This window comes from Liolophura sinensis, chromosome 11, assembly GCF_032854445.1.
Source record: "Liolophura sinensis isolate JHLJ2023 chromosome 11, CUHK_Ljap_v2, whole genome shotgun sequence".
In the NCBI taxonomy this organism is placed as follows: domain Eukaryota; kingdom Metazoa; phylum Mollusca; class Polyplacophora; order Chitonida; family Chitonidae; genus Liolophura; species Liolophura sinensis.
The window spans coordinates 28,432,672-28,446,872 of NC_088305.1; the positions used below are offsets into that span (position 1 = coordinate 28,432,672).

Here is a 14,201-nt window from a genome sequence, read left to right on the forward strand (position 1 = left end):
AGGGCTGTGATAATATACGTAATCACGGCCCTACAGAGCAAGGAACAAGACAGGGCTGTGATAGTATACATAATCACGGCCCTACAGAACAAGACAGGGCTGTGATAGTATACGTAATCACAGGCCTACAGAACAAGGAACAAGACAGGGCTGTGATAGTATACATAATCACGGCCCTACAGAGCTTGGAACAAGACTGGGTTGTGATAGTATACGTAATCACAGGCCTACAGAACAAGACAGGGCTGTGATAGTATACGTAATCACAGGCCTACAGAACAAGACAGGGCTGTGATAGTATACGTAATCACAGGCCTACAGAACAAGGAACAAGACAGGGCTGTGATAGTATACGTAATCACAGGCCTACAGAACAAGGAACAAGACAGGGCTGTGATAGTATACATAATCACAGCCCTACAGAGCAAGGAACAAGACAGGGCTGTGATAGTATACGTAATCACATCCCTACAGAACAAGACAGGGCTGTGATAGTATACGTAATCACAGGCCTACAGAACAAGACAGGGCTGTGATAGTATACATAATCACGGCCCTACAGAGCAAGGAACAAGACAGGGCTGTGATAATATACGTAATCACAGCCCTACAGAGCTAGGAACAAGACAGGGCTGTGATGGTATACGTAATCACAGCCCAACAGAAACACGAATTTCATATTTTCAGAAAGGCAATAATTTCAAACAGAAAATTGGTAAACAGAAAAAAAAAATTCGATTTGATTAGAGAATATGAATTACTTAGCCAAAAATCACCGGCATATGCTCTTTAGATAGAAATAAAATAAAACCTAGACCTATACCAGGTTGTCGCAATATTAGGAAACCCCAAAGGTCTAACAATAAGCGTCAGTCAATTAACTCACTTTCATATCTTACAAATTATGCAGGCCTATATAGTTAAAGTGGCTTCGTTAATCAAATCTTATATACAGATAAATACACTCACGCATTTCACAGAATTCTCCTCCGTAGTCTGTATTGGTACAGTCGCAGGTGTTCGGTCTGGAGCAGCGACCACCATGTAGGCAGGGCTCGGCGCACACGGCTGTACCAAAAGAGAAGGGGTGAGAGGGTTATTGCACTTTCTCGACCGCCAGAATCCACACGCTATTGTTGTTGTTGTCTTTTTTTGGCAGTTTTACATTGATTGAGCTGATATGCGTGATTAGATGTCAGGATGAACCGGTTGATCCACATCTTCGTTGCGTTTGTTGTCACTGACGGTCAGTTTGATTTTTTTTTTAAAAATCTACAGGCTAAGCTCTTTTATGATCGTTAGCTAACACCATCCCCAAGGAATTTTCCATTGTACGAGGGTGATGAGCTTTATGGGCGGGGGAAACCTGAGTACTATGGGTTAAACCACTAAACTTTGGCAACTCATTTTCCCTCTTGCGCACTCATACGCAGATGTTGGGAAACTCCGTGGCCGAGGGGATCTGCACGCCCGCGTGGCGCAATGACCCAGGAGCCTCCATCAGTGCGGTAGCGCTGAGTTCAAGTTCAGCTCATGCTGGCTTCCTCTCCGGCCATACGTGGGAAGATCTGTCAGCAATCTGCTGATGGTCGTGGGTTTCCCCCGGGCTCTGCCCGGTTTCCTCCCACCATAATGCTGACCGCTCTCGTATAAGTGAACTATTCTTGAGTACGGCGTAAAACAACAATCAAATAAATAAGTAAATAAATAAATAAATCCCAGCGACAGAAAGGCAAATACTGTAACCCATGAAATATTTGGTCAGAACAGACGTATGTGTGTTTTTGTTTATATATGCAGTACATGTTTTGCTCCATACAATAGTTTATATAGGAGATGTGCACAAGTGTTATTGTTCAGGAGGGAAGAATTTGAGACATCTGCCAAAGGAAACAACGTTACGTTAAGTAATAATCCCAAAGTAAAGCTGATGTATGTACCACAAAACTATGCTGACTAGTGCTGGATTTAATGCTAAGATCAAACAACCGATAGTTCTGTATCTTTTGAGATTTTAGTCACGGTCTCTGTTGGACTACAGACAATAATCACAAAATAATGCTGGGACTACGGTATATACATGTATCTATACTCTCTAAGTTTAACCGCAAGGCACAACTCTTATCCAAATATTTATGCCTTGCCTGGAACTAGTGGAAAGAGGAAAAACCGCCAATGGAACTATATGTGAATGGTTCGCATATCTGTTAGAGAACTCTTCAGTTAATAAAACCGATGAAGCTTTAAAATGTTTATTTTTGCAATACATGACTGACATTATTCTCTGTTGTTTGCGGCTTAAGGGATTCAGAGGTATTAAACCCTTTCGGGGGTGCAAACGTACCTCTTTTATTTCCTGTCCCGCTTAGCGTCTGGAAATAACATATGAAATCTTGTCCGTCTATACCTCAGTTAGGGCTTTACTTTAGCTGTCCATGAGAAAGCTGATGTATAAGCCACTTGGACACGCCCCCCTATAGCACGATATAGCTTATTAAGCTGAATGGTGTGAAGAAAGTCCAGTGATGTGATTGGCAGTTGCAGTTGATTAGACATGCAGTGATCTAGAACACTTAAAAGTACGCACTGGAGGGTTACAACAGAACAATGCGTTTTTACTGTGATTTATTATGTCATAGCCTGTAATGTTTGGGCTTACCTGTATTACAGTCGTCCCCGGTCCAGCCCTCACAGCAGGCGGTCACGGTGACTAACTGCTCCTCATTGGTGGGCTCTTGTACAATGGTGGTGCTGAAAACAAGAAGTCAACAAGTGTCAAAGAGAGATTCAACAGTTTTTATCTTTCATGATTCCGGTACACTTTAATTAACTCAAAAAATTACGCCTCGTGCCATTTGGATATAAATGTGGATGTATATCAGTTCTGACAGAGATTTATTTATTTATTCATTTATTTATTTACTTTTTTTTGTATTTCAGCCATGAATGGCTGCACAGGCTTCAGTAACATATAAACGCTGGCTTCACAGGAACTGAGCACCTATAAACGCTGGCTTCACGGGAACTGAGCACCTATAAACGCTTGCTTCACAGGAACTGAGCACCTATAAACGCTGGCTTCACAGGAACTGAGCACCTATCAACGTTGGCTGCACAGGAGCTGAGCATCTATCAACGTTGGCTGCTCAGGAGCTGAGCACCTATCAACGTTGGCTGCACAGGAGCTGAGCACCTATCAACGTTGGCTGCACAGGAGCTGAGCACCTATCAACGTTGGCTGCACAGGAGCTGAGCACCCATCAACGCAGCCCCATCGACAGTAACAATGGTAAACATCACACTATAAATAATTTCTATCAGAAAAAGATGTTTTCTAATCACAAAATCGTTTAAAGGTGGAAACCATTAGTTGTTCGTGACTAGAAGGGGTGGTGTGATGGACTCTTATTCTCGTATGTTCTTGTACAGTGGGATGATATTTGGCTGGCAACACTAAATGATATGTAATACGCATCTCACGTTAATTTTAATGACATGTGTTTAAATTAATTTAACTGATTAATGTTTAAAGTCGTATTCATTAATTTTTCCATGCATTAGATGATTATCAACTTTATGGGTGAGTGAGGGAAACCGAAGTGCCGGGAGGAAAAATTAGTGTGCAATACTTTTACCTTAAATTTATATCTCACATTACAAATTTGTTATTCACCGGAAAAAATTAATTTGTGTTGTAGCAGATTATTCTGTTAACAGAACACATATTCCATTAATCCATTATAAATATTCCATTAAACTAACAGGCTGTTATGTCGAATATGACAGAATATTGTGTAATAATAATAGAATATATTCTAGCATCACTCAGACAAAAGAATTTCTGTTTAAATTAACAGATTATTTTATGAGCGCATCTAACACTTCGCCGTCACAAGATATAGGTGTTTGCAAATCTTTACATCCATTTAATCGCCTTGCCAAGATGCCTGTAAATCACCTTGCCAAGATGCCTGTAAATCGCCTTGCCAAGGTGCCTGTAAATCGCCTTGCCAAGGTGCCTGTAAATCGCCTTGCCAAGGTGCCTGTAAATCGCCTTGCCAAGGTGCCTGTAAGATGCACATAATTACTTTCAACCATTACAGTGCTTTATACATCGCCGTTGCATACAGTCATACATAATTGTACTTACACCAACATGGTACAGTAGCCTTTCACCACAGGATCTTCTTGTATTATCTCGTATTTGTCCGGTTCCGTCGTTGCTAGGGAACATTCCTGGTAGGGCACCTCATCCTTCCTTTCAACGTCTTTCATGACCGTTACGTTTCTCAGTTCTTGGATGGGGCATATTCTGTCGTCGACGGAATGAGATTGGCTGAAATAAGACAGACGGATGAACACTTTTTCTTATGTGCCAAATTAATTCCGTTTTGTACAAACGGGCTGTATATGCACATAAATGTCCATGGTTTTGTTATCTTATTTATCTGATTGCATGGTATTGGGCGGCATTTTCAAAAATCTTTCACTAGACCGCGATCAGCTGGTGATTTGTGGCTGGTGGAAATCAGAGTGTTCGGGGTAATCCACGGACTTTTGGCAAGTCCGTGGTGGGAATGATGAACACAATTGACACATAGATATTTACCAGCATGAGGTATAACTCACCTGTATACCATATATTGTATGAGCATGTACGAGCGCTGTCTACAGCTGGGTATCACCAGAACCCTGAGAACAGCACAGGAAACAAGCGGACCTCGAAGCTTCCACCCTGCCTGAGGCCGGGATTGAACCACCGCTTCCTGTGCCCTAACTAATGAGACTCATGCATCTTGACCACTCAGCTACCACCCGCCATAAATTCTGATGAAACTATATTTCTAACTTGACAAGAGCGTTATGTCTTGATGGTGCAATCCATGGTGGTGTTTGAGGAGTATATCAAAGATGGCGTAAGTCCTTGCATCTCAAGATTATTTCATTGAAGTTTCACCCCAAGATTATAGCATTCTTGAAGTTACATATCTTATCCATGATGTTCCATTTTTAATTGACAGTTAACTACGAGGGCACAATTTATAACTCTATCTTCCTATCGTTTTAGTTTTATTTCGTTTATTTATTTATTTCATTGGTGTTTTACACAATACTCAAGAATATTTCACTTATACAACGGCGACCAGTGTTATGGTGGGAGGAAAACGGGTATTGCCCGGGGAAAGCCAGGACTATCAGTAGGTTGCTGGTAGATCTTCCAACTTACGGCCGCAGAGGAAGACAGCATGACATGGACTTGAACTCACAGCGACCCCACAGGTGAGAGGCACCTGGGTCATTTGCGCCGTGCTGACGTGCTAATCATTTCGGCCACCGAGGCCCCCATTTTGCTTTTATAAACCAAGTTTAAAATTTATAAAGCATTGATCTTCCGGATAGACTGCATCCTACAAAGGTTGCAGATGGAGACGTTCATACAATATTAAAATCCCTGATTACTTTACGCTAGTAATACATCACATTTTTTAGTTTGATGATACTTACGTCTGTTCCATGGCGGTTGTAGCGGCCAGGAAGCCGGCTACAACCAATAAGAAAATCACCGGGTTTTTCGGTGTAGACGTCATGGCGCTAAAGCGCTCGTCTGCGATGAGCTAAATGTTTCAGTATCTTCTCACTCTGCGATAAGAATGTATGGAATATTGGAAAGAAACAAAAAACTTATCTTCAAGGGAACCCGCGGAAGACTGCGCAGGATCTGAGGGCAGTCAGAAAAAGTCGAAATTTATACAAACTTTTCGTAGATCGATCCTATACGTGATTTTTTATGCTGACATCTACTGTTTTGTAACATGGATTTCCAGCTTAAGCAGATGTTTGTGAGAAAAAATTCCAGAACATATCGACTTTTTCGTGTGGTAATCAATGCATTCAGTCTGATCACAGGTGTGCATCTAGCGTCTTGACGTATCCGCTGGGCTTGCTAAGCCGGGAGCGGAGACATCATCAAACACCGACAGGTGTTCGGCAAGGTGCAACACTCCATCAAAGTTTGTTTCGTATTTTTCGTAATTTGATCGTGACTTTTCACCGAAATTCTTATTCCGTCGCAGAACAGATGTCACAGTAACGGCCTCTACTGCAAGAAAAACCGCTTTAGTCGACTAAATTTATCGACTAAAGCTGAAAAGTTTTCAAAATCGACTGAAGAGAATGTCGGAGATCTAGTGTTCGATATGGACAATGCATGCAGATATGCGGGATACATGCAGTGAAGGTATTTCTACATGTTTTGTCGTGCTGTAAGTATAGAAAACCAAAATCGCGGTTGACATTGTTTACTTCGTTTTGTAACTTATCCACCATGACAGTGTTGTCGCTGGCAAGTTTCGGTTTCATTCATTCATAAAACACGTGATAATTATAAGGACCATGTAATATAATATAATTTTTGCGGAACAGATCCAAACACAATGTATGGTGACTGAGCTAGTGAGAAGTCTCATTAAAGCCAGGTCCATCAAACGATCGCTTACTTCATCTGATTAGCCGGATTTTTCACAGGACATTCGGTTATCCCTTCAATCGAGTATTTCCGTATTTTGAAACAACAAATTTGATTGAAGGTAATGTTTGATCTCTGGTTTTATCGAATCATTACCTCAGTATCTCCCAGAGAGTGGTCAGCGGAGTGGCTGCATCGGAGCAGCCGTTAGTTCAGATCGAGAATTGGGCAAGTAAGTATTGGGATCGCCCATAATGGGTCGAACTTCATTGAGACATCACTGTACGACATGTACATATACCGCTTCACAAAGTTGCCATTTTGCAGTTTGCCACTAAAAAAGACGATGGAAGAAGTCTCTTCTGTAGCTTTTTGTCGTGGTCTTCGGCAGTAGTATTAGATGTGGCTTTAAAATCCCTTTGTGGAGCATGACTCCTACGACACCGTTAACCTATTATTTAAGATGTAGAATGTAGATTAGTTCGTAATTTTCCCGATGTTTTCTAGGATTGTTATGTTCTTCTGGGCCCAGTTCTTCGAAAGTGGAATAGCTAATATTGACATTAAGTCATATTCTATATACAGGATTTAAGCCAAATTCAACAGTCAATGTACAGTTGTCCACAGTCAAAATATAACGGCGACATATTTAGTTCATATTTAATACACACTTAATTTAATTTAATTCAGTTTAACTTGATATTTTTATTTATTTATAGAGGATTGCCCATAGCCAGTGGCCACGATGGGTTTTCCTCAACAAGATTATTTACATTTAATTACAACATTTGGAAAATGGTACTAGTATTTGGAAAATAATATAATATACAGTTGTGGAATTATTTTGGCTAAGTACAAAATAGAAGACATGGCTTAAAGTTCAACCTGCGGTTAAGTCCCCAAGCAGTTTTGAACAACCGGACCCGGAGTGTTTTGTTTTAATGTGCTAATATAGTTAGTTATGGGATACCTGGTCTGAGCTGCATGTTGCATTTGTAGCTGTGTGGCAATACTTCTACTTTGTCACGTTTGTGTGGAGAATGTGTTCAAAAATAATTTGTGAATTTTAACAGATCATTTGGTTATTACAAAATAATACTTCGTCATACCTAACGTAATGTCATGTTAGTCTAATACAATCTGTGTGTTGAAATAAGAGAATGTGTGTGCTATATTTAACAGAATGATTTGCTAACAGAACAGATTCTTCCATCGCTAGACAATAGAATGTCTGTTCAATTTAACAGATTATTTCTTTCAGGCTATCAGAAACCGTAAGCAAACCACGTTGCCGCTGATGGATTTGGGATAGTGAATGAATATGTGGAAGAGTTTTCACTATATGAGTTGGGAATATCAGCAGTATACTAGTATATAATATACGACGATCGGCTCCCTGTCGTCATTCTCCGCAAATTCGGGGACTAAACCGGCTATGGTTAACAAGATCTCTTAACGCTCGATACTTTTCATTTGAATGAAAATATATTCGCAGAAGCTGATAACGGTGAACACGATTCCTGCAATTTGTTTATCGCCTACTTTCACGAACACCAACTGTTTATTTCATCTGCCTGTAAAGGCGCGTGACTTTGAACATATTTTCATGAAGATATCTTCACAAAGAACTTCGATCATGTCACTTAAAACATCAAGTGGATATACCAATTTTTACAGCCTTGATTCCATATAACCCAGCTAGGAAATTGAACAACGGAAACCACATGCATCCAGTGTTCTTATAACCCATGCAATCATCAGTGTAATGTGTCATTGATTGTTTTATTAATTGATTACAGTTTAACAATATACACTCACTAATTGCTCACTCGTACGACGGCAGACAGCTATATGGTGGAAACCCCAATGCCGGGAGTTACCCACTGACCTGTAGCCAACAGTGCAACGTCCTCGTGTGACATTCAGGCTTACCCAAACATGTATGTATGACTTCGGTTTTAAGTGGTACTTCATTGTTATTCATTGATATGACAACGAGGGATCAAACGCGCTGCCACCACTGAAGTGTCGTGCCGGACAGCAGACATGACATACTTTTAAATTATACTGACAGCGTAACAACCAGTCCTATTTCCTTAATCCAGCCTCTGAGCACCAAACGAGGCAGCAACAATTATCATTTCTAAAATTTTTCGTATGACTCGACCTGGGTTTGATCCCGGGTCTCCCAGCCCGAGACGGACGCTCTAACCAGTAGGCCACCGTCCCAAATACGGTAAAAAGGTTGTCTTCAACGAATGTTTTCACTGCGCCAATACTTGTCCTTTCGACAGCTTATTGTTCACAAATTTTAAACAGTTGAACATAACTTGCACATGTATGTATGGCGATTAAAAAAACGGCTGTCTTTGAAACTTAATCACGTGGTAAACGTAAGACTTTGCTGAAGATAAGACGTGTGACGAGAAATGACATGCAATATCAAGAGTATTGGCTCACAAAGTTTTTACATTTCTTTTTTTATTGAAAAACGTACACAATAAGTCTAAAATGGACGATGTTGTTGGATAAATTTACAGTCTGTTGTTTCATGGGAACGCCTGTATATATATATAAATTGGTGAACTCAACGAAGCCGGTTCCCATGGCCGGTCTTTTTCAGTCCGGCAAATCTCTGCTGCGTAACCGCGGCTATAGATTGTGAACAGCCCAGGTGTTCACCAATAATGTAAAGTTATTGACTTTAAATTCAAGTGCACTAAACAAAATTTAATAAAGCTCTGTATGTAATAAAACCACGTTGCTGCCTTCAACATGCATACGACAATTAGGCTTGAATTAAGTCTTTGAATCATGAATCCTTCCCTATGGTTCAATCTACATCATACTGTTGCCTTCGAACGGTCTTGGACGACCGGATTTGAAATACGCGGCCAGGTTTGGCCGAGCAGAGATGCGCTCCTTGAAAGCTCGGAGCAAAGGGATGTTCTCAACGGCTGGCCAGACATCGGGGAACTGAGCCTCTGTGGCTCGAAGAACGTGGAGTAAGGCAATGTCGACGTATGTCAGCTTCTTCCCTATCACAAACCTGGAAATGGGAGATAACAGAAAGATTGATTCACTGAATGAATGATTATGCCTTTCCACCACCCCTATGACTACGAGTCTCAAACAGACCCAGGCCAATATACTGGATGCCATGATTACAATATCGGCTGTCTTCCCAGCATCACTGAAAACACCGTTCTCTTACATGCTACCTGCTTGAATAACGAATTACATACTATATTTCCATATTCCTTTGGAAACTGGTGTTCTAAGTTGTTTAGGAGATGGTTCATGCGATTGTTTTCGACTTGGAACGTCTTTTCATGATTCTATGGTATACGAATGCCGGACTTTCAGTCAAACGAAATGAGAACAACAGCTTCATAAGGACAGTAACTACGAAGAAATTCATATTGCCAGTATCAATAATTAGAATTTAATTAATTTCTTCCTATTTGCTTTCTTTAGTTATTCAGTTGACCATCTAAAGAGATTGATATATTTTCAAGCCTGACTGGGATTTCCCACTGTTTCGCTCAGCAGTGTAGAATTCATTTCATTATCTCATTAGTGTTTAACGCTGTATGTAACACTGTTACACTTATACAATGGTCGCATGCTGCATAGGAGGAGAACACACACACACACACACACACATATATATACACATAAACGCGGTCAATACTCACCCATTTCCTCTGTCGTTTGCTTTAAGGACTTTCTCGAAATGGTCGAGAAATTTGGGCATTCTCTTTTCAATAAACACCTTTATGTAAGGCTTAGTTTCCTCCTGCTGGGTGTAATAAGACTCGTAGAAGTTTTTCCCGTGAAAGGCAAGTCTACCTGAAAATATGTGGATATTGAAAAAAAAGAGGACACTGACAACAAAGGGACACTGACAACAAGCGGACACTGACAACAAGGGGACACAGAAAACAATAGGACACTGACAACAAGCGTACACTGACAAGATGATCCTGACAACAAGGGGACATTGGCAACAAGCGGACACCGGCAACAAGCGGACACCGACAACAAGCGGACACTGACAAGATGATCCTGACAACAAGGGGACACTGACAACAAGAGGACACTGTCAAAAAGCGGACACTGACAAGATGATCCTGACAACAAGGGGACACTGACAACAAGCGGACACTGACAAGATGATCCTGACAACAAGAGGACACTGACAACAAGCGGACACTGACAACAAGGAGACACTGAAAACAAGGGGACACGGACTACAAGGGGACACTGACAGCAAGCGGACACTGACAACAAGCGGACACTGACAAGATGACCCTGACAACAAGATGACCCTGACAACAAGGGGACACTGACAACAAGGGGACACTGACAACAAGCGGACACTGACAACAAGCGGACACTGACATGATGATCGTGACAACAAGGATACACTGACAACAAGAGGACACTGACCAGATGATCCTGACAACAAGGGAACACTGACAACAAGAGGGCACTGACAGCAAGGGGATACTGACAACAAGGGGACACTGACAACAAGCGGACACTGACAAGATGATCCTGACAACAAGGGGACACTGACAACAAGGGGACACGGACAAAATGATCGTGACAACAAGGGGTCATTGACAAGGTGATCCTGACAACAAGGGAACACTGACAACAAGGTGACACTGACAAGATGACCCTGACAACAAGGGGACACTGACAACAAGAAGACACTGACAAGATGATTCTGACAACAAGGGGACACTGACAACAAGAGGACACTGACAAGATGATCCTGACAACAAGAGAATACTGACAACAAGAGGACACTGACAAGATGATCCTGACAACAAGAGAATACTGACAACTGGAGGATACTTACAAGAGAATACTGACAACTGGAGGATACTTACAACAAGAGAATACTAACAACTGGAGGATACTTACAACAAGAGAATACTAACAACTGGAGGATACTTACAACAAGAGAATACTGACAACTGGAGGATACTTACAACAAGAGAATACTGATAACAAGAGGACACTGATAACAAGAGGATACTGATAACAAAGGATACTGATAACAGGAGGATACTGATAACAGGGGATACTGATAACAAGGGGATACTGACAACAAACTTAATAACACGCATGCTAAAGGTCGACGCTGGAGAGCCGATTAGCACGGGCTGACAATGCATGCAAACGTTCAGGCAGCGAGAGTTGTCCAACATTGCTGTGCTATATTTAGTGGAATGGAAATAAAAGATATACAGTGAATATCGTATCCACGCATACCATACCGAGATATTGCCGTGACGACTCATTTACAACTGAAACGTTAAATATGACATGAATAGTGTTAAGTTCAATATATTAGCAATAGTGGAAAAGGTAGTGAATCTATCATACGGTCGCTACTGTTCTGCTATATTATATTTGTAATGTTTACACTTTCTGAAATGTTGGAAATTTAATACATAACAAAATGATTAGAAAATACTGCAATTTAACGCTGTTTTATGTCAGTTGGAACACTTTTACGTCGCATTATAAATGTTAAAAATCTTGAAATCAAGATTATTTTATATGAGAACAATAATTAAGCACCCTATAACTTGATTTAAGATGTTGTGCCTCGCATTTTACAGCATTAATATGCTGTATCATTTTAACACGTAGAAAATGTAGACATTTTAACATTTACGTTTAAAGACAGGATAAGTTTGAAAGCGATTTTGAATGAATGCTTGGGGCTTAACGTCGCACTTGACAATTTTTCAGTCATATGACGACGAGCAGTCATTAGGTGTATGTACATAAACTGTCTTCTTGTGGCAGGACGAGTCCATGCCACCAAAGTGCTGCCGCCACTCAAGTATCATACCGATGACACCAGACATGGTACCCCACCCAGACACATTATACTGACAGCGGGCCAACCAGTCCCGTTTCCTTGCTTTAACCTCTCAATGCTGAGCGCCAAGCGATGCAGCAGCAAGTACCATTTTTAAAGTCTTTGGTATGACCCGAACCGGGTTTTCGACTTCGAGGCGGACGCTCGAACCATTAGGCAACCGAAGCGGTATAAAAGCGATTTTGAAAAATAAAGTATAATGTACCTTCAGAGATGTAATCCATTATTGTGGACAACACCTGCTCAGCGTGCCATTCGTCCTCTTCCGTGTCTGGATACAGACCGTATTTCTTACCCAGATATTTACAGATGACCCCTGTCTGCGACAGTTGAAAGTCTCCTGTCAACGGATAGTATTACCCTGTTGTTAGTGTATGTTAATTGTGATAACAACACAACATTTTGATTAATTCTAAACAAGTCTAATAAATTACAATTAACATCACTGCATATGTTTACCTAATTCTTAGGGGACGGGTAATTTGCTACTGAATCGTTAGAATAAAGCCCTAACTGAGGTAAATTGAAAAAGAGCCCGTATTTTACCGGTTGCACGTGAGCTATAGTTTCCAAATCTCTTCCATTTTCTGTTTTTTCTTTTTAATGTTATTTCCGAATTTAACAGATTTAAAGTATTTGCCGTGTACAAATGAATTATACCTTTTTTAATCATAGGGGGAGCCAGTGACGGGAAACCCTGAAGTTTATCGCGGAACAATTCGTATACATTATCATTGACTTCCTTGTACTTCATCCCGAGCTCTTCAAACATCAGCCTCACGAACTCTCCCCTCCCTGGACCAACTAACTTTGGCCCGTGGTAGTATAGCTCCCATACGTCCGACATTCTGATTGGTCAGATTCTATTGGCATAAAAACCTACAAACAATGAAACGGAACAAGAAATACAAACATTATACGTATTTCAGTTGTCTGTTGTTCAAATGAATTGGTTCCAAGAGGAGTTAATCACAAGTGTTATCGCCTGCCGGTAAAGTTATCACAAATTATCAAGTGCCAATGGGTAATGTTAGAACTATAGGTTTGTAATGATATATGGGTATACCTAAATGTGAAAGACATACACGTATATCAGATTTGACTGACTGATTGATTGATTGGTTGATTGTTGTTTAATCTCGTCAGAAATAAATCAATTATGATACGACGGTGGTCGCTTCACAGGGGAAAACGGTGTACCTAGAATAAACCACTGGCCTTTGGGAAGTAACTTTTTTTTTCACGCGCCACGCCTCACGTCACGCGCAGTGCCTCCTCTCTCAGGGCTTGTGGGGCCTTGGTGACAATAAGGCATCGATGACCCTGGAGTTGCTATGTTCGTTGAAAACAACTTGTTTCCTCCAACACTGTGTATATATGCGTCACAACTTCAAGTTTATCAATGCTATATCAAAGGTCGGTGGTTTACTCCTGTTTCTCCCACACATAGAACTGAATTCCATCGTATCTGAGAACAATCGAAGAGTGTGGCGTTCAACAACAGCATCCGCCGACTGGGTTAAATGTTTGTACAATACTAAATGTACATCTCCATCTCCAACGTGCTTCGCGTAAGGCGACATGCGTACAGTCTAGATCGATTACTATCATCAGGACCCCGAGAGCTATCATAATGCATAGTGGCCCTTGACTCTTAAAAATCCACTCAGGAAGTGAATTGTTAAGATGTTTTAGTCTTTCAACTGCCAGGGCATACAAGGCACGAGTTCAATGCAGGCCTTCGTCAAAGAATTATATTTTAAGAACTGTATTTTTAAATACAATTTCCTTAATGAAAATGGGAATTTGACTTCGGCTGTTGTTTTATAG

The 14,201-nt window shown here is 40.9% G+C and overlaps 2 protein-coding genes across 2 annotated transcripts in view; both read right to left on the reverse strand.

Moving 5' to 3' along the window:
* Positions 1–5,672, reverse strand: part of LOC135478284 (SCO-spondin-like) — a 69,614-nt gene extending 63,942 nt beyond the window's left edge. The window contains 4 exon segments of the mRNA XM_064758559.1: positions 970–1,068; positions 2,660–2,751; positions 4,151–4,336; positions 5,506–5,672. Coding sequence (XP_064614629.1) covers positions 970–1,068; positions 2,660–2,751; positions 4,151–4,336; positions 5,506–5,588 — 460 coding nt within the window. The 5' untranslated portion in view covers positions 5,589–5,672.
* A 3,423-nt stretch (positions 5,673–9,095) lies between these two features.
* On the reverse strand, positions 9,096–13,833 carry LOC135478035 (glutathione S-transferase P 1-like). The gene is made up of 5 exons (XM_064758299.1): positions 13,572–13,833; positions 13,032–13,250; positions 12,577–12,711; positions 10,165–10,318; positions 9,096–9,515 (listed from the first exon to the last, which is right to left on the reverse strand). Exons 2-5 carry the CDS (start codon positions 13,216–13,218, stop codon positions 9,305–9,307), a joined length of 687 nt encoding a protein of 228 aa, XP_064614369.1. The 5' UTR covers positions 13,219–13,250; positions 13,572–13,833; the 3' UTR covers positions 9,096–9,304.
* Between the last annotated feature and the right edge of the window lie 368 nt (positions 13,834–14,201).